The sequence below is a fragment of the Leptopilina boulardi genome, unplaced genomic scaffold (assembly GCF_019393585.1).
Source record: "Leptopilina boulardi isolate dan_hultmark-lab unplaced genomic scaffold, ZJU_Lbou_2.1 LbouV2_325, whole genome shotgun sequence".
NCBI lineage: Eukaryota > Metazoa > Arthropoda > Insecta > Hymenoptera > Figitidae > Leptopilina > Leptopilina boulardi.
Genome location: NW_026137891.1, coordinates 4,652,428 through 4,679,149, shown reverse-complemented (window position 1 = coordinate 4,679,149; position 26,722 = coordinate 4,652,428). Strand labels below are relative to the sequence as shown.

At 22.4% G+C, this 26,722-nt stretch overlaps 4 protein-coding genes across 9 annotated transcripts in view; 1 reads left to right on the top strand and 3 right to left on the bottom strand.

The window, feature by feature from the left end:
* The window catches only part of LOC127284677 (tetraspanin-9), a 29,265-nt gene extending 26,928 nt beyond the window's left edge, over positions 1–2,337 (top strand). For all 5 annotated transcript variants that reach the window (XM_051310248.1, XM_051310247.1, XM_051310251.1 and 2 more), the window contains one exon: positions 58–2,337. In XM_051310248.1, the coding sequence (XP_051166205.1) occupies positions 58–393 (336 nt within the window). In that variant the 3' untranslated portion in view covers positions 394–2,337. The remainder of the gene's footprint in view (positions 1–57) is intronic.
* On the bottom strand, positions 2,225–5,396 carry LOC127284676 (uncharacterized). Its single transcript, XM_051310246.1, has 6 exons — positions 5,200–5,396; positions 4,386–4,613; positions 4,043–4,141; positions 3,594–3,689; positions 2,508–2,864; positions 2,225–2,438 (listed from the first exon to the last, which is right to left on the bottom strand). Exons 2-6 carry the CDS (start codon positions 4,548–4,550, stop codon positions 2,352–2,354), a joined length of 804 nt encoding a protein of 267 aa, XP_051166203.1. The 5' UTR covers positions 4,551–4,613; positions 5,200–5,396; the 3' UTR covers positions 2,225–2,351.
* A 255-nt stretch (positions 5,397–5,651) lies between these two features.
* Positions 5,652–15,079, bottom strand: LOC127284487 (uncharacterized). Of its 2 annotated transcripts, XM_051309932.1 has the most exons (8): positions 14,892–15,079; positions 9,587–9,776; positions 8,432–8,631; positions 8,080–8,193; positions 7,159–7,261; positions 6,882–6,950; positions 6,721–6,788; positions 5,652–6,487 (listed from the first exon to the last, which is right to left on the bottom strand). In XM_051309932.1, exons 1-8 carry the CDS (start codon positions 15,009–15,011, stop codon positions 6,431–6,433), a joined length of 921 nt encoding a protein of 306 aa, XP_051165889.1. In that variant the 5' UTR covers positions 15,012–15,079; the 3' UTR covers positions 5,652–6,430. The 2 variants fall into 2 exon arrangements, with proteins under 2 accessions (XP_051165889.1, XP_051165888.1); XM_051309931.1 differs by having other exon boundaries at positions 6,721–6,950; positions 14,892–15,078.
* Positions 15,080–18,767: 3,688 nt separating this feature from the next.
* Positions 18,768–26,722, bottom strand: LOC127284486 (uncharacterized). Its single transcript, XM_051309930.1, has 5 exons — positions 26,550–26,722; positions 21,000–21,077; positions 20,730–20,816; positions 19,945–20,296; positions 18,768–19,374 (listed from the first exon to the last, which is right to left on the bottom strand). The coding sequence occupies exons 1-5, from the start codon at positions 26,595–26,597 to the stop codon at positions 19,112–19,114; spliced, it is 828 nt and encodes a 275-aa protein (XP_051165887.1). The 5' UTR covers positions 26,598–26,722; the 3' UTR covers positions 18,768–19,111.

Here is a 26,722-nt window from a genome sequence, read left to right as displayed (position 1 = left end):
AATAAGAAGGAAATTAATAAAAAGGATACATGATTAATAATTGAAAAATTTTTTTAGTTTCATTGTTGTGGAGTTCGTGACTATACAGATTGGTATCAGATTAGTGCATGGCCAGCAGAAGATCGTGTTCCTGATTCCTGTTGCATCCATCGTGAGAGATATTGTGGTCGTCTCGATCCTGAAGGAAGGAATAAAGAATTATGGTATAAAGACGGTTGCTCATCGGCTATTCAAATGTGGCTTGTTACCAGATTACATGTCGTTGGTACCGTTGGTTTACTTGTTGGTTTTCTTCAACTTTTTGGCCTCTTAACAAGCATGATTCTTTTTTGCACTGTCAAACAAAAACGTTCATCTCACACCTACAAAAGTTATGACACCACTATCACTTAATTAATTTTGCAAAAAAAAAAATTACTATTATCAAATCAAGAATTAAAAAATCAGAAATTTCTTTTTAAAAGTTTATTTAATTTAAAATTTTTCTGCTAATTTTTCGTAATGAATTTTATAATTTTTATTTACAAAATTGACATTCCTTTGAAACAATTTTAATTATTACGTTATTATTAATTCTTGCATTAATTATTACAAAAATTAGATACAATTTTTAATTATTAATTGTTTTATTACCAAAAAAATTATCACAAGAATGTGAAATTTTTCAAATAAATTATATTTGTCGCTACTTGGAAATTTACAAATTCTTTTTTTTTTTTTGTTTTGACGTCAAGGAAAGTATTACGGGTCAGAAAAATTATAAACTACTCTGTTGGCGGTGTTTTGTGGTTTTGCTTCACGAAACCGCAAATGAGAATAAGAAAATCAGACAAGAAAATACATAAAAAAAATTACGCGTCTTTTTCTAAAAATAAAGTGTCCTTCAATGTGAAGCATTAATTTTTAGTTTACAATATTTTTTTTTCACAAAAAACCTTCATTCTCTTTCGTGAAAATAATTTGATTTTTTTTAATTAACTTGAAAGAGAATATGTGTCATGATAAAAATTTCAAAATTCTATTTTTATGTTTAGAATTCTAAAATGACGGAACAAAAAAAAATAACAGAAAAAAATCAATTCGAAAACTAATTTAATATTATCTGCACAAAAAAAGAATGAAAAACAATTTTTTGAAATGAAAACTAAGAAAAGCTTTTTTACTTGTTTTTAGATATTTTTTATGTTAAAGGAAAGAAACTATATAATTGTAATGATATAAATATATAATATTATATAATATTATTCAATATATTATTGTAATACTATAATTTAATCGTATATTATTATATATTATATAATAAATATTATATATTATATATTGTTATATTATATTTTATATGATTATAATAAGACGGTTCGTGTGCAGATATAACCAAGAATATCACATATTTTGAAAAAAAACACGAACTTTCATCATTTACTCAATATTTTTAGTCCCTTTTTAAATTTTATTATATTATCGAAAACACTAGTTTAAAAAAGGTAATTTTAAACTCATATAATCGTTTATAATATATTAAAAATACTGATATAATATATATTTATATCGTATAATACCAAATGTGTCATCGACATTACAATTTAATCAAATCATTATATAAAGTTCACATTGTATTCTTTTCTATATGTCATATATATAGTCACAATCATATTTATATCATATACGCTCTAATTATTCATTTACGTAATTATATATTACTATCAATTTTTTTTTGTACTCGAAATATTGTTTTGGATGCAGATATTTTAATGGTACGATAAAACATAAGATATAAGATATTTTTTTTTTAGTAAATATATTGCTTTTTATAATATTCATTTCTTAGGCAAGGTATTAATGATCCAAAGAAAAAAAAAACCTAGCTGTAAATTAAATTTAAGACTATATTTTTAGTGGAAAATTAATTATCCAGAAAACTGCATTTAGCGCATTGTAATCATAGTTTAGATTTTTTTTTTCATATTGAAGATTTCTGGAAAGAATCAATAGTATCAAAAATATGATGAAAAGTTTTGTTGGATAATTCCACGACTAGCCATGAAGTGTTCTAGTAAAGAATATAATCTTCAATATGATATTGTTTTTTTTAAATATTTCTTTTTTCTTACATCTAAGTTAATTTTTTAGACGCGTAATCCTAGTTTTTACATTTTTATTACTATTTCTTTGTAGTTTTAATGAAGCACACACTGCAGGACGTAGGAAATATTTGTCTACGTAATTTTAACGAGAGATATTATATTTATTTCGATAGACACTGTATGTACATTTTAAACACTTATATATATAATATGAAAATTTACAAAATAAATCATAGAATTATAAAATTGGAAATTGAATTTTTTTTTTTATTGAAGCCCCACTAATCGTGATCCCAATTGATTGAGAGCTTCTGTGATACTTCGAGAAGTGTTTTTTGCTGCTTTTACTGGAAACTGAAAATATTTTTTTAGTAAAAAAAATTAATTAAAAAATACAAAAAAAATAATATTTTTTTTACATACATCAACAGCTGCATTTAGAAAATTACTAATTCCCTCGAAACCATTAACAAGGGCACGTCCAACTCCAGCGAATTTATCACCGGAATTTCCATATTTTTGATCCTCGCTAATTCCATCGACCAATGGTGTTGGATGGAAAAATTTTTCCAAAATTCCTTCAACTGGATTTGATTTTGGTTTTTCAAATAGAGCCTGATCGCTCTCTTTTTCGAGTCGTGCTGTCTCCCTTGTTCGTGGTGGTAAAAATTGTGCAAACGGTACTTTTTCATATGAAGCCAATTTTTTTTCCCCTTGATTAAAATCACTTTTTGGCTGAATTACCATTGTCACTGTATTTTGCGATTCACTAGCAACATCCTATCAAAAATGGACAAAACAAAAAATAATTATTTTGCAAAATTTGAATTTCATTTTTGAAAGAAAATTTTTGACAAAAAAAAAATTGGTTTCATTTCAAAAAATTGAAAAATAATAAAAATTGTAAAATTTCTCTATATAGAAATTATTATTGAGACGAAATGGAATTTCCATACATGATGTGCAAATAATTTCACAATTATTCATCTTTATGCACGATGAGATCAAACACTTTCAGTCATGTCGGAATTCATTAATTATTTATAAATGTAATACCAAAGTAAAAATTGTAAATAATATAATATCAAAGTAAAAACAAAGAAACTACGTATTAGATTACTTTTTGCCTTGGAATTTTTATTTCCAAGGCACTATAAAATATTTGCAATATCCGAACTCTCTTTTTTTTGTGCATATATTAATTCCTTTCTGCAAAGATCAAGTTTCGTCATTTTATAGGCATTGTAAAGGCATGACAACAAAAAAAAGGCAGTAAAATCATTATTTTTATATAATTATGTCTTTCTGGAAATATTTCAGAAATCATAAATATTATATTTTGTAATTATTAACATATATTAATTTTTAATAAAAGTGAAAAAAAATCTACTTTTTAAGAATATATGAGGAGAGAGAAAGAGAAAAAAAATGTTTGACCAAATTGAAATTTACCAAATTGGTGAAATACATCATGGTGAAATTGGAATTTTCTTTATAAAAAAAAATTACCTCATTTTCGTCGATAATGTTGTTCGCGGCCAATTTATCCGAATTTAATCTTCTATTGCCGAATCTCATGACATCTGCTATTCGATCTAACCAATCCTATAAAAACCGAAAAACAATAGTTTTGTTCCTCTGAGTCGTTGTAAAAAAAATTTTGAAATTTAAACAAAATTCATCATATTTTCCATTCGAAATAATATAAAAAATAAAAATAAAATAATAATTAATTTTTAATATAAAAATTTTCAACGATATGAAAGAATGAGAAAATTAATTTTTTTACTATTTTTCGTCACAGATCAAAAAATAAAGTATGATGAATTTTGTTTTCTTTTTTTTCGATCAAATTCGACTCAGATCAAATTTTGATTCATTTTTGTAAACTATTCTATTATGCAATATTTATGTGTAATGAATTTTGAAAAATTGTATGAATTTTTTTTTGAGTGTACCTCTCCTCGATCCTGCATGATGTTTTTGATTAATGTCACTGAATTGACAAATCTCCCTCTGCCAAATCTAATTTTATCCGCTAAACTGCCTAACAACTCCTATAAAATCGAAAACAATTTTTTTTTTCGTTCGTTTTTGTTAAAAAATCTGAAAATTCTAAAATAATTTCGAAAATTCGTTATAAATATACCTGAAAATGTTTTATTATATTCGAAAAAATTATCAATTTGAAAATTCATCAATTTTGAATTTTTTTTTTTTGAAAGTCTCAAATATAGGAAAAAAAAAGCTGAAACTAAAAAAAAATTTGTGTATTTAATTTCGAAACTAAAAAAAAATTACCATCGTCTGTTGCAACATTGTTGGTCCATTTTTATCAGCCTTATCAGTTTCTTCGTCAATTTTCAATGAACTATTCAAACTGAATTTTGTTGGTTGTTCCGTTGGTCGACAAATGACACTTTGAAGATACAAGGCCAGGCACAAAATTTCACGAAAACTCAACATTTTTTTTTTTTTTTTTTTGTTTTAAATCATTCGATTCAATATCCAAGTGAATTTTCTTCTACACTGAAAGCAATAAATATAAATTAGCAACAATACAAAAATTCTAGTCGATAAAAAAATTTACCTAATAAAATAATAGAAAAAAAGTTATATTTTATTTTGTTATTAAAAAAATAAAAAAAAAAGAGTAATATAGAAAAATAATCATTTATAAGTATAATTATTCACAGCAATAAGACCTTGAAAGATGGATAGAATAAATTGCTATTAAATTTGTCCTTAAAATATTCTTCGATTTAATCATCACTTTGAATTTATAGAAAGTTTGGCTTTCAATTTATTTTTTATTCAAGAGAAATTAAATATTATCAATAATAATAAATGATAATAAAAATAATAATAAATAATTACAACTAATAATAAATAAATACAAATAATAAAAAATAAATACAACTAATAAAAAATAAATAAAACTTATAACAAATAAATAAAACTTTACAAAATAATTAAAAACGTATTTAAATGGAAATTAAAAAAGTAAATTATTTAAAAATTTTAATATAGAATTTAATATTAAAAGATTGTAATTTAAATTAAATTTGAACATATTAACGTTCTGTTAAAGAAATAAATAAAAGAAAATACTTACAGATTTCTGATAGTTGAATATGATCATTTAAATGTTTACTCGTCTACTAATAATCACTGAACCATTAAATTTCTATCATCAATTTAAACATTTTTTTTTTAAATTAACTAAATGAAAAAAATATTTTATCACACATTTAAAAGAACGTCAAACTATTCATCGATATGGTTACTCGAAGACTAACTTTACTCCGCGTGTTAACGACCACAACTGAAATCTTACGAAACGCAGCTTTCTCTTTCGAGCTCCTCAAGTTTAACATGATTTTGCAATAATTAATATTTTTTTTGCATTTTGGAAAGTGTTTTTTTTGTTGTTATTGAAATTTTCGAAAATTGGCCCATAATTGGTTAATCAACTTTTCTTCCAATAAAATATAATTTTTGTATATTTTTAAAAAATATTAATTAATATGAGAAAATTTGAAAAAAAATTTATGAACTAGAGTAAAATAATATTTGTAAGCAAATTTTACAGAAAACCTTTATTAAAAATATGTCAGCTATAATATTCATAAATATCGTGCAAAATTTATGTGATTAATAAACACAAGCCTTTAACAATAGTAATCTTCAACATTTCACTAAATACTGCTTTCTACCACTGAATATTGTAAAAAAAAATTACTTGCCCTTCACTGACTAATTTAATATACAAATCAAAATTAATATTAAAAAATATTTCAAGTGATCAACATTCTTTTTTTTTAAATATACATTAATTATTAATAACAATTCGTCAATTTTTCGTAAATTTCATATTATATACAAATCGTCACAATTATTATATAGAACGAAATATTGTATATTTAATATAAAATGTTTATTATATAGGAATTAAATATTTATTTTTTGAAAAATTACTATTTGGTAAATATTAGAAAAAATTTTGCTAAACAAAAAAGGAAAGAAAGAAATATTTCGATGAAAATAACAACAAAGAATTTTCTGCTCCGCATATAAAAAATTTCATGAGATCATTTAAAATGAATAACAAATCGCTCGAATATATATTATATGTACAGAATTTTTAATAAGAAAACAAGACGACAACGTGGAAACATTTTTTTTTGTGACCTTGTTTGTGTCGGAGTATTTTTACATGCGGAGGTGTAAACGGAATACAAAATATATAAAAATTACAATGTGTAAAAAAACGTGCGATTACTTTCAAATTCATTTTTAGAGTTTCATTTTGAAATACACATCTGCGGGAATTTTATATATTGGCATCAACCAATTTTATTTTTTAATAATTGATTCACTGCATTCAATGTTGAAATTGGTATCTGAAAAATTACAATGACAGAAATTGTTAAATAATTTTTATTATTTTTTTTTAAACATAGATTAATGAAAATCAAATTTAATTCTAATAATAAAATTAATAATTAATTAATTCGTTAATAAATATTAATTAATAAAATAAATTGACTGAAATTGGTATTTTAAAATAAATTTATTTTTTTACCTTTTTTCTAAATCCATTTTGTTTTATTTATATAAATATTAATTAACTTACATTGAAAATATCATCAAATAAGGTACTGGCTTTTTGACCATCGTTATGTGAATAAGACACCTCAGGACCTGCACGAGTAAAAATTCCAGGTGAACTTGGGGCCACTACGTGATCACCATCGGGTATTAAAACAGTGTTATAAAGAACATTTTTTCTCGCACCTGTTCTGAATCGTTTTCTGTACCAACGTGCTGGATAAATCCCACGATTACGAGATTCCAAATTACTGTCTGTAATTATTAGATCGAGAGAAAAAAAAATGTTGAGAAAGAAAATCATTTTTTTTACGAAATACACAAAAATACATAATTAAATTTTTCAAAAATAATAAAATTATTTTTTTAAATAAAATTATTTTTTTAAATAAAATAATAAATAAATAAATAATAAAATTATTTTTTCAAAAAATAATAAAGAAAATTAAATTAATTAATATACCAATTGTATCTGTTGATGTTGCAAATTCAATTGGTTCCGATTTATCCAATGTTTTTATCTTGAGAACAGATATTCCAATTCCCGTATCTTTATCTTCATCATCCTGCAAATTATAAGTATATTTTAGTTTTTTTAAATTTATTTTTAAGTAAAGTAAAATTTACAATACAGTAAAGTGGAAAATACAATATAGTATAGTAACCAATACGATACAGAATATAGTAAAATATATAGTACAGTATAGTAAAATATACAGTACTGTAAAATATAAAATATAAAATATAAAATATAAAATATAAAATATAAAATATAAAATATAAAATATAAAATATAAAATATAAAATATAAAATATAAAATATAAAATATAAAATATAAAATATTAAATATAAAATATAAAATATAAAATATAAAATATAAAATGTAAAATATACAATAAAGTATAGTAACTAATACGATACAGAATATAATAAAATATTCAAAATAGTAAAGTAAAATCTACAATATTGTAAATAAGAATAAAATAAAACGCATAAAATAAAATATTAAAGAAAAACTATCGATAGACGGCATCGTGTAATTATTTGAAGAGTAATGACTTGTAAAATTCACTGTAATTAAAATTATCTTCTTTAATAAAGAAAAAAAGTTAATGTACATTCTTTTTATATTCACAAGGAAGTAATAATAACAATTAATTTCTACGTTCAACATCATTAAAATGTCATTGTCGACAAAATGTATATTTCTCTAACGAGAAACTTATTTTTTATTTCAATTAATTTTTTTACTATTTTTTTTTGCCAATAAAAAAAGAAATTTCGTAATTTAAAACTAAATTATTATAATTCCTTTTTTTTTTTTGTTGAATAGAAAAAATTTATTAGACAAAAAAAAGTGACAATACTTTGAATAATAATTACCTTTTCTTCTTTTAGTGACGTCACTGTAGCTGCATCAGATGATGTTGCAGATGCACCTGAATCAACATTGGCTGTGATGTCCTTAGAAGATGATGATGATGCTGACGATGCTACCTGATTTATTTAAATAATCCTTTTTTTACTTACTTATACGTATAATCGCGAGTTTCTGTAATTAAATAATATTCGTTTCACGAGTAATTTTTGATTCTATATAGAAATATAGTTTTTAATTTAAATTGACGCGATTTAAAGTTTTATTATTTTAATAATTTAAAAAATTTTTTTTAAATAAATAAAATAAATAATTATAAATATTTTTATATAATTTTTAATTACATATGAAACTCACCTCTTTACTCTTCGATGCTCGGGGAATGACTTGAATATTTTTTCGTTCATTTTCATTTTTTTCACCCTTTTTCCATGTTGAATCAGCAAACAAAGATCCTTCTCCATATTTTTTTTTCGTTCCATCGAGAACTCCGCCAAGTCCGGCTTTTGCTTCTGGACCACCGTTACCCAATCCTGCTCGGGCATGTAAACCACCACCTGAAAAAAAATTAATTTTAATTAAAAATATTGTAAAATATTAATTTTTTCTCAAATTCTTGATTTTCAAAAATAAAAAAATTTTCTATAAAATAAAAATAAAAAAGTTGAAAATTAAAGAAATTCTTTGAAAAAGTATTTTTACTACAAATTTAAAATAATTTTTTAATTACAAATATTGTGAAATATTAATTTTTCTAAAATTCTTGATTTTTAAAAATAAAAAATTTTTTATTTCAAATAAATAAAAATAGAAAAAAGATAATTAAGAAATTCATTAAAAAAAGGATTTTTATTGCTAAAATAATTTTTTAATTACAAATTTTTGTTACTATTACATTGGTCGAGATATTAGTATATATATATTTTTTTTTGACCTTACGAGTGATTGACAATGATTAAAATAACAAGAATATAAATACGTGACTCCGCGGGCTTTGACTCTCGTTTGTCTGACCAAAATGGAATTCTCTACTTATACGCCAATATAAACCAAGGGAGAAAAATTCTTTATCATTTTCCATCTCTCTTCAACTGTCAATATAATTATTTCCCCTTATAACAAAATTTATAGGGTCACGTATAATAAACATTAATTAGTATTTTAAATAAAAATAATTTTCGTATATTGCAAAATTTTCTCCAATTTAAAAGCAATAAGAGAAACACAAAGGATTAGCAAATCTTGCACGAAGGTCACTTCACATAAATCACAATTTTTTTCTTTAGATATATTATCTTCTAATGATCAAACGCTACGTTAAAAACAGATTTAATAATTTTCTTTTCATTTTTCATTGATTATAAAAAAAAATATATATATGACTTTCTCTCATCATATATTTATGGGAAAGTCAACAAATTATGATTTATATATCAATATGAATTATGATGATGAGATTTTTTTTTTATTTAGAAATTATTTATTTATATTTTTTTAATGAAATTTATATACCAGCACTTCCGTTGTCACCGAGAAGTCCACCTAATCCTGCGGAAGCATGTGAACCATCAGGTGTTCCGGCACTCACGTGAAGTCCACCTCCTGCTCTTCCGCCACCTAAAAGTCCTCCGAGTCCAGCTTCCGCGTGATAGCCACCAAAATTCAATCTTACGGCGCCATTTTTAAATTCCAAAAACGGTGGCTAAAAAAAAAATTTTTAAAAATATAAAAAAATATTACCTCAAAAATGATTCATGAAAAAATATATATGGTAATAAAAAAATGTATATGTAAAATTCTATTTTTTAAAATTAGGGAAAAATTATTTATAACTTGTAATTAATTATTATTTTATTATTTATTATTAGCGTATTTTTACAGGAAAAAAAAGTAAGTGGTACTGTATTCTATTTCTGGTTTTTTTAATCATTATTATCACTATTTGATTATTTAACTACTTTATAGTTAATAATTTACAATTGTATTATTTATTATTATTTCATTATTATTTCATTATTATTTTATTATTATTTTATTGTTATTTTATTATTATAATATTATTATTTTATTGTTATTTTATTATTATTGTATTATTATTTTATTATCATATTATTTTTTTTCTCTTATACCTAATTTAGTTTAGTACTTTTAGTACGAAAGAGACTTTTTTATTTTTGTAAACCCGTTTAGTTGTTAAATAAATAAATATAAATAAATTTATAAATTTATAATTTATAATTGTAAAATAATTATTTATAAATTATAATTTTAACTATTAAATTATCAATTATTTATCTAATAAATTATCAAATATTTAAAACGTAATTGTTAATTAATTATTTTAATAAACATTATATTTGTCAATAGTAATTTTCTACTTTAGTGGAAATTTTTTAGCATCATCGAACTTTAATGATAGAAATTAAACATAATTTACCAAGATTATAAAGTATTTTATTTACTCATCGTTAACAATGACTTTAAATTTGATAACTCATTTTCTGAATTAATTTGATTTTCTAACTATGTATTATTTTTTTAATTACTTTATAGATAATTAGTAATTATTTGTGACTAACATTATGCAATATAAATTAATACTTGCATCCTTGTATTATGAAATATAAAATAAAAAATATATTTTATTATAATTATAAATAAATATGATAAAAAAAAATATTTTTTTATAAATACAACAACAAAATAAATAAACATAATAATAAACAAATCTAATAAAAAATTTATTTTTTTTATAAATAATTTTTTTTATAAATATTATGATAAATAAATCTAAATTTTTTAGAATAAAAATATTTTAAGGACTTAAAGTCCTTGAAACTGTCTAAAGTCCAGAAAAACCAGAATATTTTCCTGTTTCTATAAATTTTTTTTTAATACATAATTTAACATAATTATGCGATTTAGATGATTCTAAAATGTCAGTTTTTTTTTATCGAAAAATGGCATCTAGAAATTTACATTAATTCGTTTACTTTTTTGATTTTAATATTTTTTTCTTTTCAATTTACCAATCTAATTGATAAATTAATTATTAATTATTAATTATTAATTATTAATTATTAATTATTAATTATTAATTATTAATTATTAATTATTAATTATTAATTATTAATTATTAATTATTAATTATTAATTATTAATTATTAATTATTAATTATTAATTATTAATTATTAATTATTAATTATTAATTATTAATTATTAATTATTAATTATTAATTATTAATTATTAATTATTAATTATTAATTATTAATTATTAATTATTAATTATTAATTATTAATTATTAATTATTAATTATTAATTATTAATTATTAATTGACTAATCCTATTTCGAAAATTAGTTGCGTGTAAAAAATTAACATGATAAATGCCAAGTGTGACGAATTTGTCTAATGCATTCACCTACTTAGTCAAATATTACATATTCAAGTAGGGAAGATAAATTATAGTCAGCCATAAATAGAGCAGAAATTCTAAACAAAAGCAAATTTGCATTAAATATACTCTACTTTTGTCTTTAGCTTAAAAAAAAATATATACCCGTGTGGAAAAAGCCACGATCTTGCCCTCAAGAGTTCGGGGCCCCCGGCGGGGGCCCATGAGGGCTGATCCATATGGCGAATCCATGAGGGGCACCGTAGGGGCCCCGCATGGATCGCCCTCATGATCGATTAGCAAAATTTTCTAAGTCCAAAAATCAAATATTTTTTTATCACCAAAAAATTAATGTTTATAATGATTCAGAACAACGAAAAACGCGTTTTTAATAAAAATATATTTACACTTTTTTGAAAATAACACTCACACTTATGGCAAAATAGATGAGGGCCATCGTAGGGGCCCGCATGGATCGCCCTCATGATCGATTAGCCAAATTTTCTAAGTCCAAAATTCAAATATTTTTTCGTCAACAAAAAATGAATGTTTCCAATGATTCAGAACAACGAAAAACGCGTTTTTAATAAAAATATATTGACACTTTTTTGAAAATAACACTCACACTTATGGCAAAATAGATGAGGGCCACCGTAGGGGCCCCGCATGGATCGCCCTCATGATCGATTAGCAAAATTTTCTAAGTCCAAAAATCAAATATTTTTTTATCAACAAAAAATGAATGTTTCCAATGATTCAAAACAACGAAAAACGCGTTTTTAATAAAAATATATTTACACTTTTTTGAAAATTCACCTGAGATGATTCATGATAATAATCATAAAGCATATAATTAATTATATTTTATAAATTGCATTTGATTGGAAAATATAATTTAATATCTTAACTTTAACTAAATGATGTTAAGCACTTTTCTTTGTTAGGTATTTTTGAAGTTTAAATAGCATCAAGAAGTTAGCATTCGTTTTGAAGTAGCGTGCGTAGCGTAGTTGGTAAAGCGTTAGACTCATAGTCCGTAGGTCGTAGGTTCGATTCCCCCCATGCGTTAGATTTATTTATTTCTCAGGTTTGCGTTTAATCATTAATTCTATGTATGAATTAATTGAAAAATGAAAATATCCGTTACTTAATAGTATGCATAAATTACATATTTTTTAATTTTTTAATTAATTAATTTATTATTACTTTTAATTATATCCGACAGTTAATTAATTAGAACGTTAATTAATAAATTCAATTTGAGTAAGAATTTAATTTAAAATTGAATAATTATTAAATAAATATGTTATTTATTCATAACTTAAGCTTATTTATTATTAATTAACTTTTATTATTAATATTATTGATTAAAAAACATTATGGCAAACTTGAGGGCAAGATGAGGGCAAACGTGAGGGCCCATAAGGGCGCCCGTAGGGGCACCCTCATGGATCGCCCATGCGGGCGCCCTCATCGATGAGCATGTCGTTTCCATGAGGGGCCCCTATGGATCATCCATATGCGGCCCTCATGGCATGAGGGCGATCCATAAGGGCCCCCGCTGGGGGCCCACATCACTTTTCCACACGGGTAGATATAATTAAAATAATAATGAAAAAACTAATTTAAAAATTAATTTTAAAAATCAGATAAAAATTCAACGTGACAATATATAATTAGAAAACAATGTCGTGAATAAACGACAACACAAATATAAACCTCGAAAGAAAGCATTTAAATTTATTATAATTTTCAACGTTTACAAATTATAATTTTTGTATATTATTAAAAACAAAAAATTTAATTTTCAATATAAATAATTCATTTTCTTTTTTTGTTTTAAATTAGCAAATTATTTGCAAGCCACACTGAAAGTGATAAACAAGAATGTAAATTAAAAAAAAAAGAATTAAGACAATTGAACGTGAAAGTATATTTGAAAAGTCAATATACATTTTTAGTGTGTATATGTACAGAGTACACACTACTTCCGTAAGACCTTTCTCTCTTACGTTTTCACGTCAATACGTCATATTACAGCAATCCTGACTAATTACGTAGTTTCCCTTCCCTCCTTCTTTTTAAACAGAGACAGATCTCCTTTTTCATTTCTCAATTTTTCGATGAAAAAAAAAAAAAAATTACAAAAAAAATCCCTTAATGCAATGAAACTGCAAAAGATGTCTGCGGCAATATATCAGGAATATTACACAATTTTTTTTAGAGTAAAAATGCTCACAAAATCTTGTGCAACAAAATTGCACAGAAATGATCCAGAATTCAATCAATTCAAGGATTTATACTTTCTATTCCCATCAATGTTTATAATATATATTTATAAATCTGTGTGTATATGCAATTAAGCTTTCAATTTCTTAATAAACAATTTTTGTTTTCCTCTTATTTTGCAATTTATGAACTTCGCAATCCATTAGATTGTTATCCTTGAAAAAAAAAGAAATTCAATTCAATGGAGAAATGTGAACTTGAAAATTTCAGGTGACATTTGGTACAAAATAAGCTGATTTAAAATTTTTTTTATTCTATTATTTTAATTATTTATTAATATATAGAAATTAATTTAAAAATAAATTAATTTAAAAATAAATTAAATTTAAATAAATTTATTTTCATTTGCTATTAATATTTTTATTTCTTTTTCTTTATTAGAAAATAATTAAAAATAATATTATTATTAATAATTAACAATTCACAAAATATTATTGTTTATTTAATTTATTAATTAATTCGTTATTAATTTATTTATTTTATATTATTTTATTATTATTTTATAATGATATAATTATTATTATTAAATCGAAAAATTAATTTCAATGTCATTTCTAAATTTTAAAACTAGTTTTTACTGTAGGTAATTATAACAAATATTAGTATAATAAATTATTATTAATGTAATTATAAAATAAAATATATATAACAATATAAATTATATGAATATAATATTTGGCAAATAATATAAATTTATTATAGTTTTACATTGTAATTAAATATATAAATTAATTAACTAAATATATAATAAATAATATGAATATAATATTAAATATTTTATTGTATTCCATTGTAATTAAATAAATAAATTAATTAAATATTCACCAAATAATATAAATATAATATTTAACAATAAATAATAATGAAAAATAAATTTAATATAAAATTAATTAATTGTATTATTAATTATTATTATTTATTAATTATAATTAATAACATTAAATATAAAAAAATTTAAACAAATAATATTTAACAAATAAATTTCTAATTAAAATAAAAATTGTTTACTTTTCAATTATCCCTCGTCTCTCTCTCTCTCTCTCGAGATATTTGTCGTGCTTGGCATTTCTTTTCTTTTTTTGTTTTCTTTTTAAAATGGGAAAATAATATTGAGAAAAAATTTCACACTCACACCACCTGAGGATTCCTGAGATGTTTTGTCAGCGTTTGTGATTTTTTGCGGAAAACCTGATGAAAGGGTTGTTAATACCGCAACAAGCAGCACAAGCGTCACTTGCACTTCACTCGACATTCTCGCGATTACTAACAAACAGGTAGTAGTGTATAGTAGCGAGAGTTCTCGATGTTGGGGAATTTCTAAAAAGGCCTCTCTCGGACAATTTGCTTCCCGCGCGCAGAAAACAGAAAGAGAGAGAGAGAGAGAGAAGGTGAGTCTCAACATCTTTGTCAAACTCCAAGAGAGAAAAAAAAAATGCTTTTGTGTTTCGTAAATAAAAAAAAAAAAAATCTTCGAACACCATTCACTTGAGTCAAGGTTTTGAATATCATTGTTTTTGTAAATGCAAAAAAAAAAAAATTCGATTGTCTCTCTATATCATATCGTAAATATCCGAATTGAACAATATTTTTTCTTATCTTACACAATTTTTATTTCATCAATTCATGTTCAATGATCGTTATTCAATGTTTCAAGTGCTTTTTTTTACTTATTATTTATTTCATGATTTATTATTCTTTAGTCTCCATTAATTAAATTTTTTTTTTTTTGTGAAGTAAATTTATTTATTTCATTAAATTTATTCCCCTGTTTCTACTTATATTTATGCTTCTTTTTTGTCTTATTTATTTACTTTACAGGAAATATTCCACTAAATATTTATTTTTTATTTTTTTAATTATTAATTTTTTTAATTTTTTTTTTTTTATAAGTCGTATCTAAAATTTAAGTAAAATTAAAATAGAAAAATAGAATGGAATAGAAAAATTAGAAAAATGTTAATTATAAAAAAAATAGATTTTTTCAATAGGATAATAAAAAATATAAAAATTCTTTAAAAAAAAAACATTTTATTATTATTTTCATTACCTTCTTTTTATTAATATTTTATTGTTATTTATATGCCATTAAATGGTGTGAAATAAAAGAAAAAAAAACAACATTTCGCCAAGTTATGCGGAAAAAAAATCAAAGACTGTGCGAAGAGAATGTTGTAATTGAAAATAAATTAACATTTAGGTCTCGCGCGTAATAAAAAAAATAGGGAAAAATTTAAAATAGAAAAAATTAAAATTTATTGATATTTTACTCCTTATTTTAAACACTTATATTCCCTAGTTTACATTTATAGGTTTTTTACAATATATATATGCAAATAATCTACTTAAAGTTCAACTTGTAAACTTCTTAAACTTGCTAATATTGACATTACTTTACTATTTTCTGTTTCTATTTTTTTATTTTTAACGTATTACAATTTTTTTTTTATTTTCTTATACTATTAACTATTACTACTATTATTAACTAATATTAAATATTATTTTCATTTTTCATATTATTATTATTATTATTATTGATTTTTATTATTATTATTAATATTAAATATTATTAGCTATTTTTAACTAACAACAAAATACTATTTTTTTAATATAAAAAATATTATCATAATTCATATAAAAAAATATTCTTTCCCATAATAACGAATATTTTATATATCTATATATTTTAATCACAAAATTATTATTTATGTTTTAAATTCTCAATGATCGATTCTCATATCAAACAGAAAGAGATAAAAGAGTTAAAAATTTATATATCTTCAACGAAAGCGGGTAAATAAAAGTTAAGCAACATTGATTAATATCATTTTGTTCCATTACTTTCACGGGAAGAATTTTGGAATTTTTGATTTGGATATCAGATTATTGCTGCTGTGTACTTGCAAAAAAAAATTTTAATTACCTCTGGGCATTATTAAACAATATGATAAATCGGTGAATGAAAAAAAAAAAATTAATACCCACGAAATATGTACAACAATAAATAATAATATACTTCAGTGTTTGAAAAATTTTCGCAACAGCAAAACAAATTTTATAAAAAATTTCAAATAATAAATTCTATTCAATTTTTCATCGGTATTACATTTTCAATTGTAATTTTTCAATTTTATTAAATTTTTGATTTTTTATTAAATTTTTAATTTTATTGAATTTTTAATTTCATTAAATTAATTTTTAATTGCATTAAATTTTCAATTTCATTAGATTTTTAATTGCATTAAATTTTCAATTTCATTAGATTTTTAATTGCATTAAATTTTCAATTTCATTAGATTTTTAATTATATTCAATTTTCAATTTCATTAAATTTTTAATTGTATTGAATTTTTAATTGTATTAAATTTTTAATTATATTACATTTTTGATTTTGTTAATTTTTTAATTGTATTTACATTTTTAATTTTACAATACAGAAACTGAAAAAAATTGCGCAACACTGGATGGCACTGATTTAAATTGGAAAAATTATTTGAGATTTAAATAAATTTTTAACTAAAAAACAATTATTTTATTTACAAATTATAAATTACAAATTTACAAATCTTTATTTGTCTTAAATTTTTAATTGCATTAAATTTATATTTTTGTATTAAAATTTTTTTTGCATTAAATTTTTAATTGTATAAAATTTTTATTTGTATTAAATTTATATTTGAATAAAATTTTTAAATATTAAATTTTTAATTTTACAATAAAAAAATAAAAAAAAAATTGCGCAACCAAATGCAACTAATTAGGATGGCACTGATTTAAATTGGAAAAAATAATTTGAGATGTAAATAAATTTTTAACTAGAAAACAGGTTTTTTTTTTTTATTTTTTTCTTCCTATAACCAGCTGTCAATTCTCAAGGCAGAGAGATTCTTATAGTAAAGCGAGAAATTTTTATCTGACGTAAGAAATGATAGAAATGGAATGAGGAATTCGTTTTTCTGTAACGATTAACAAAAATGGCAAATCAGGTCCTTTGAGATTCTGCAGTGCTCGCGTGTGTTTTAATCTCCACAACGGGACAAGTTCATTGATCTTTGTATTATTTTTTTTTCTCTTTTTAATATAAAATCAACGTGCTAAATTCTAAACGGATATTTATGTGACGCCCCAACACAATAATCCCGTCAGTAGTTTCATCATAGATAATAATTTCGCCTCCCTAAGAGATAATATCGTATAATTATATTGTTGTTTGCGTAGAGGAAATAGTAATCTCTAAACAATATGCCTTTTAACGCTTGAATAATTGTAATTTCTTTCATGTTTCAAACACTCGATGATAATATATTAGTAGTTCTCCATTATTGTTTTAAATAAATTTTTAAATACCCCCCTCATATGGAGATTTAATCAATGAAACAAAAGAATAAATAGTTTCAAGTTACTTTATTATCTTCCTTATAATTCCTTCAATGTGCCGAGAGATTTATCGATGTTTTTTTTCCAAATTTTTTTTTTTACCAAATTACCCAATTATAATAAATTTCCAATAAGTTTTCGGAAATAAATTATATATTTTTTTGTCAAATATATAGTTTGAAAATAATTTTTAAATACATGTATAATTGTTTGGAAAATAGTTCCGAGGAAAAGTTAGGAAAGTTCGTTTACGAGGAAAGAATTTCAAAGAACAATATAATTAGAAAGGAATTTAGGAAAATAATTTTGTGTAATTATAATAATTTGTGCAAAAAAATTTGCAAAGAAGAAATAAAAATTTGAAAAAAAAAATCAGGAAGAGAAAAAAATGAAAATTTTGAGGAGAAAAAAAACTATATATATCTCTTTACGAAGTCTGACTTCGTATTGAATTATGTTTCATTAACGCATTTCCTTTTTCGTTCTATTGCAATTAATGGATAATACCTTTTTTTTCCTATATATACAATGTGATTCATATACTTTGAGAAGAAAAAAAAGTCGAGAAAAACATGATTTCGTTCTCACCTGGTTTTTTTTTCAGAATTAGAAAAAAATCACACCATTGCACAAATCTCATTTATAATTAATTGTCTTAGTTTTATTTTTCTTATCTTTTTACAGAAGTCATTAAAAGTAACGTATTTTTTTTTTTTTATATGTACAAGGACAAGTTTCGTTTGTCCATCATCTTGCAATTAAAAAAATTATCTTTCGGTCACTATACATTCAGGATAATTAAGTTTGTGTGTTTTTTTTTAATAATAAATGACAATTGCAAGACAAAAAAAATGGATTTGTACGTAATATATACATAAAAATAAGTATTTGTTTTTTAATGTCGGAAAAAAATTTCCGTTGTCATTTTTATGTATAATTCATAAATAAAAATCTTAAGTGGAAGAAAAGGGGGGACATTTAATTAGTAGGGAAAAAATTTTTTGGAGGTGAATCACTTTCAAATCGAAAACTGCTTCTTCTACTTATTCTTGGTTCGGGTTTTTCAATTTTTTCCTCATTTTTCGGTGCAATTTTATTTTCCAATGGCTCATCTTTTTTCGGCTCCTCATCTTTTGGGGCTATTTTATTTTCAATTTTGAAAAATGTCGATCCTGGCCAACCGGGCCAAACAAATGGCGGTTCGTCAATTATTTCATGTACTTCGTAAGTGTTACCCTGGGCTAAAAAAATTTCATTAATATTTAGCCTAAATTTTTTTTTTGTTTCAGAATTTTTTTTTTCATTTATATTAATTATCATTAATAATTGTTAACTCCAAATAAAATAAATAAACATTTTTTTTCTTATAGATATTTTTCATTATTTTTTGAAAAATTGAAATTAATTACGAAAACAAAAAAATACAATTGAATTTTAATACAATAAAAAGTAACAAGTAAAAATAAATCAACAAAAATATTTTTTTATTTTCTTTTATATACGATTTTATCGAATCAAAATTTTGAACAGGATTTTCAATCCTGTGAAAGAAAGTTTAAAAGATAAAAAAAACCTAAAAGGAAATTAAATTAATTATTAATTATTTTTAAAAATATTTAAAGCTTATAATTGTTAATAAGTTAATTATTTAATAATTATCAAGTGAATTAAAGAATAATTAATTAAATTAATAATTATTACCTATGTTAAAATAATAAATAATTTAATAAATTAAATAATTATTAAGTTATTAAAAAGTTAGTAAAAAAATGAATTTTGATTAAAAAAAAAAAAAAAAGGAATCAATTTACCATGACTTCCATGATGGAGAGGACGACTGATATGTCCAATGTGACTCACATGAACGTGACTACCAAAATTTCCAAGTCCATGACTTCCTGAAATTCCATGATGACCCACCAAATGATTATTCAATCCCAATTGATCTTTTTTACGATGATATTTTTCCTTTTGAAATTGAAGTTTTTTTTTTCTCAATTCTTCTTTTTGCAATTTTTGCAATCTCATTTGCTCCTGTTTTTCTAATAATTTTTCCTTCTTTAATTTTTGTCGTTTCAATTTTTCCTCCTGAATATCACGTCGTTTTTGTGGATTTCGATTTTTCACCAATTTCTCCACTGCCTGCAATGTGGTAATGGGAATCTGTAACCAAAAAATACAAATTATTAAAAAAAAAAAAAAAATCAAAAAATTATTTTTTAAATAAAAATTATTCTAAAAATGAAAATTCTGCTAAAAATAAATAATTAAATAATAATTCTAAAAATAAAAATTATACTAATAGAAATAATTACAAAAAAAATTCTATAAATAAAAATTCTATAAATAGAAGTTATTCTAAAAATAAATAATTAGATAAAAATTCTAAAAATAAAAATTCTCCATTATTATAATATTTATCTCGCAGACTTATTGTTTAAACGTTTCTTTTTTGCATTGATATCTTTTAAATATATTTGTTCCGAGTAAATCGAGAGATTTTCATACAAAAAAAAATAACGTTGAAAAATTTCTAAATCATTAGATATATTAAATTAAATGACAAACAGAAAGTGAATGAAGCATAATTTCTCACCTTGAAGACATTATCGATGGTTTCACTATTTTCTGGTGAAAAAGATTGAATAGCCGCGGCAGTTTGTTTAATGGCAGTAATTGGTATCTGTAAAATTTTTATAACAATAAATTTCACTACGTCAATAATCCCCAAGTTAATTAAATAAAACTTAACTATTTTATTTCGTATATATTTGCAAAAGAAATGAAGCAAAAAAAAGAAAAAAAAAAAAAAATACAACAGTAAGATAAGAATTAAAGAAATTTTTGCTTAGGTTAATTAACTTACATTAAATACACTATCGATCACTGCCCCATTTTCTTGTGAAATACCAGTTTGACGCTTGAGCCTTGCACTGTCGACTATCTAAAAAAGGGAGGGTATTTATTACATACATGCGTTTAGCGATTCATTTCACGTGTGATGAATACACTTTTAAAATGTGTTAAAAAAAAATCGCACAATTTTTTTTTTTTTTGGTAGATGTAAAAAAAAAAATTATCAGGCAAGATTGTTACTACAAACTTTCAACCAAATTTGGAGCAGGAGAATCTCGTAGGCCTTCAATATATTCTGATGTATATATGATGTTTGCTTTCACTCTCATGTGCCTTTACTTTAAAAGAGCTGAGATGATGATAAGTTTTTTTTTCCAAAAAAAAAAATATGTAACAGTTCCAGAAAATCAGATATTATAGGCAAAAAAAAAAATCTTTTTTGTCATGAAAGATTTTTTTTTTTTTAAATAATAAAACATTATATTCCTTAGATGGTTTTATAGGGACCACAAATAGAAGGTAAACTGGATACTTGAAAATAATGTGCCATAAAGCATGCGAAAAAAAAAAATCTTGTTCCTTTGCCTTTTTTGAAAGAGATGCTATTATACTATATTTCAAGTAATGTGTATCTTCTTTTATTTCACCATCACTTTTATTCATCGTTATAATTTTTATTATTATAATTTTTTTTTATTTTAATTTTTAATTTATTCTCTTCATTTCTTTTAACTTTTTTAATTTTTATTCTCTTTATCTTTTTATTTTAATTTTTAAAAATTTTTTATTTCAATTTTTATTTTAATTTTTGATTTTAATTTCTTACATCAATTTGTCATATTAATTTTTAAAAGTTTTTTAGGTATTTCAATTCTTATTTTAATTTTTGATTTCAATTTTTTACTTCAATTTTCGATTTTAATTTTTTGTTTGAATTTGAATTTTGATTTTTTGTTTGAATTTGAATTTTGATTTTTTTTTTGAATTTGAATTTTTATTTTTTGTTTGAATTTGAATTTTTATTTTTTGTTTGAATTTTAATTTTTTGATTTTTTGCTTGAATTTGAATTTTGATTTTTTGTTTTAATTTTTGTTATTATTTTTCGATAAAAATAGAAAATTTTATTTATTTTCTTTTTTCCACTGGGTGAAAACTGTTTTATAAACGCTTAATAGGCAGTAGAGCATCGCTATTACGCAGGAATGAAAGTTAAGCAATACAATACGATGAGTGTTTTGTTGGCCCGCATTTCGGGATCCTCTCTCATGAATTCGCAAAAAGACCTTGTGGACGATTACAAAATTGTTACATTATTTTCGGTTTCTCACTCATTCCTTTTTTTTTTTCCTTCCTCACGCGAAACCTAATGATTTGATAAATCTCCGCGAATACACTCCGACCACAAAATAAATAGGCCAATTAGATAGTAAAAAAAAAAAACGAAACAAAACAAAAAAAAAAACAATTAATTAATTCCATAAAAAGAGCGTACATAATATGTCTATTCCCTTCCACATGGCCTTGAATCTTATTTAAAGTGAATTCTTTTTCTTTTTTTGTCGAATTGAGAGGAAAAAAAAGGCTAACATCCAGGAAAAGGTATCTACATAATATGACGAAAGAAATGATTATAAATTTAAAAAAAAAAATAGGAGAAAAAAATTTATTCTAGATTTGAGATTATATTTTGCATATTTTTGGCAAAAAAAAAAGTGGGAGTATTATAATTTTATGAAATAGATTTGATTTTTTTTTTTTGAAATAAGAAACATTTTGTAAATGGAAAATAATTCACAAAAAGAAGGAAATAAAAAACAAATGTTCTTAATATACGAAATTTTTTTTTTGAACATTCTAATAATCGAAAATCAAAATTGAAAAGTATGGAATGGGTTTCTTAACGATTTTTCTAATTCAATTTTCCTAATTAATATTTTTGTTTCATTTATATTTATTTTGTTTTTATTTATTTATTTTACTTATTTTATTTTATTTATTTTTATAATTATTAATTTACAATAATAAACGGGCGTACAAAAATTAAAATGCCTTTTTGGTAGTAAATGGCACTATTTAATTTATTTATTTTAAATTATAATTCTTCCTAATACCAAATTATTAGAAAAATGGGAAAAAATTCCGCAAAAAATAGGAACAGTACAAAAATACTGTTTTATTTTTTCGGATAAAAACGGTTTCGATAAAATAAAAACAGTATTTTTGTACTGTTCCTATTTTTTGCGAAATTTTTTCATATTTTTCTAACAATTTGGTATTAGGAAGAATTATAATTTGAAAATTTTAAATAAATAAATTACATAGTGCCATTTACTACACGGAAAAAAAGAAAAAGTAATTTTTACTACTTTTATAGTAAAATGGGAACTATCCGAAGTTTTTGCGCATCTCTGGCAACTTTTAGTCCAAAAATAGTAAAATTTACTCTAAAAATAGTAAAAATTAGTACGGAACAGTAAAATTTACTACAAAAATAGTTAATTTTACTATTTTTGGAGTAAAAATTGCCAGAGATGCGCAGAAACTTCGGACAGTTCCTGTTTTACTATGAAAGTAGTAAAAATTACTTTTTCTTTTTTTCAGTGTACGAAAAAGCATTTTAATTTTTGTAAGTCCGTTTATTTACAAAAATGCTTCTTACAAAAAAATAGTTAAAATTAAAATAGAAAATTAAAATTAAAACCGAAATTAAAATAAATAAATAAAAATGGAATAATAGTAATAAAACAAAAAATTAGTAAAAAACGGAAAAATAGTAAAAAAAAAAAAAAATGGAAAAATCACAAACAGGAAAAATTATTTTTAAAAAACCAACTAAACACCAAGAGTTGAAAGAAAAATAGTAAACATCATTATAAAAATAAAAAAAAGTTCCAAGCATAAAGAAATCATCGAATTAACGAAAAAAGCGGAAAATAAGAATAATTCAAACTAGAGCCGCAATTAATGGAAATTTAAACTAGTTTGCCATTAAAGAGAAATAATTTAAACTTGAATTATACCATTAGAGATGATTTAAAAATAAAAGAAAGTTACGAATTGAGACATAAACTTTTTTATAATAAAATAAATAATAAAAACAGTGATAATTTAGACAAAGCTAAAATTTTTTTTTTTCGTTATTCCTCATTTTTTTTTTTTTTTTCACTCAAACTTTATACAATATTTGTAATGCGCGTCTCCTTGAGGCGTTACAGCCTGTAAACCTTGGAATGTAAATGATGCAAACAGATCATTGCAATCTTCTTTATTCATGCATAGTGTGCGCGGTATTAGAGAGACGATGATCTATTTTTTTCGAAGTGCATTACAAAGAATCATATATGAAGATGAAGAATAAATTAACGTCATTATATTGGAATATATATATATAGAACTCTATAACATATTATACAATTGTATATATGATATATATATACATGTATGCATATCATTAAACTTTCTCCTTAAAAAGGATAGCATACATAGCATTGAACAAATAATATCTTATCTCTCGAAACCCGAGCATTATGGAATCAATTTACGACTGGACCAAAATTATTCATAAATCACTGTTTTATTTTCTTGCATAACTCGAAATCAATCTAAAAAAAAAAAATTAAAAAAAAAAAAAATTACAAAATAACTATGTATATGCAAATTCGATGACATAAACTGATGAGAATATGCCATAAAGGATTTAGAAATTGAGGTTGGAGTTTTTTTTTAGATTTTTTGACACGCTTCAATTTTTTTTTAATTTGATTAATGATGATTAATTTTTTAATTTTTATCTAAGGGGACTTTTTTGGAAATTTTTTTTTTATGTCCTTTTTTTTGATTCACTATATTCAATTCAATATTTTTTATTTATCTATTTATTGGTGTTTTAATGTATTTCTTTAATATTTTTTACTCAATATTTGTTATTAAATATTCTTTATTCAATACTTTTTATTCAATATTTTTTATTCAGTATTTTGTTTTTAATATTTGTTATTCAATATTTTTTATTCAATACTTTTTATTCAATATTTTTTATTCAGTATTTTGTTTTTAATATTTGTTATTCTATTTTTTTTATTCAATATTTTTTACTCAGTATTTTGTTTTCAATATTTGTTATTCTATTTTTCTTATTCTATTTTTTTATTCAATATTTTTTATTTATTTATTGCTAAGAATTTCAATATTTTTATTCAAAATTTTTTATTCAATATTTTTACACGGAAAAAAATCTTTATCTGGAACAGCGATATGTTTCTCTAGAATAGCGAAAATTTTAGTTATTTTAGTGAAATATATTGCTATTCCAGTGAAACTTATCGCTGTTCCAGGTAAAGATTTTTTTCCGTGCATTTAATATTTTTTACTCTATATTTTTCGTTCAATATTTTTATTCAATATTTTCAATTCAATATTTTTTATTCAGTATTTTGTTTTTAATGTTAAATAAATAAATAAATATTTTTTATTCAATATTTTTAATTAAATATTTTTTATTTATTTATTGCTATGCATTTTAATATTTTTATTCAATATTTTTTATTCAATATTTTTTAAAAATATTTTTTGTTTAATTTTTTTATCCAATATTTTATACTTTATTTTTTTATTTTTTTTTCATTTTTACTCACGTGACCTTTTTTTTGAAACATTACTCCAATTAATTAAAATTTCATTTATTTTATCCACTGATATATTTTTTTACCATAAAAAATTTTCGTTGCATTTTTATTAACACATCACTCAACATTTTATAAAATCACATTTGACATTTGTCATTCGAGAAATATTTTTTTCCCACAGTAAAAAAAAGAACAATATAAGTTTTTTTTTTTTTTACATAAAATCTCCTATAATTATCAGCTAAATTAATTATTGATAACGGATGTTCTAAAAATAAAAACATCATAGTTCGAAGGCCAAAGCAGTATAATATTTAACTACACTTTTTTTTATAACGACACTTTTTTTTCAATTCCGCACTAGTGTAAATTTAAAAAACAATTAGTTACACTACACTTAGGGAGATTATTTAATTTTGCAAAATAAAAACAACAACAACATTGTGAAACATTATTATTGTCACATTCTTTCATTATGAAAAAAAAAAAAAAAAAATTGTACATTGTTTATCTTGTATTACAAAATAATCACAGTTAACTACATCGAATCGTTGACAGACAAGAGGGAATTGCAGTAACGATTTGTAGAAATTTTCATTGAATAGTGAATAATTTTCCATACAAAGTCAAAGAGGCAAATTGTTTCTTCAGTATAAATCGTTCAAAATTTATTGGACAATTTTATTTGCCATCTCTTTATATATATATATTTTTTCTTTTGCAAGATATCTTTATTATCAAAATTGCTTTGCAATTTGTTATTAAATTTTACTTATTGCTTTTTTTTAAAAAAAAAAATTTTTTTTGCCTAATTATAATAAAAATAAAAAAATTTTGTTCTAATTGTTATTGAAAAAAAAAATTAATTTTTTTTCTAATTTTTGTTATTGGAAAAAAAAATTATTAGTGTGAATAAAAAAAGTGAAAAACTCACCCCAGAGGAAAATATGGCAGAGGCCAGAAGTATTTTTAAATAAACCATTTCTCCGATGTTGTTATTATTAAAAAAAAAAAAAATAATGAAAATTTGCACTAATTATTGAGAAACGCAATCGCCAAAAGCGATGCGACGATTGGCGCGCGGAACGAAGAACCTGTCTATAAGGG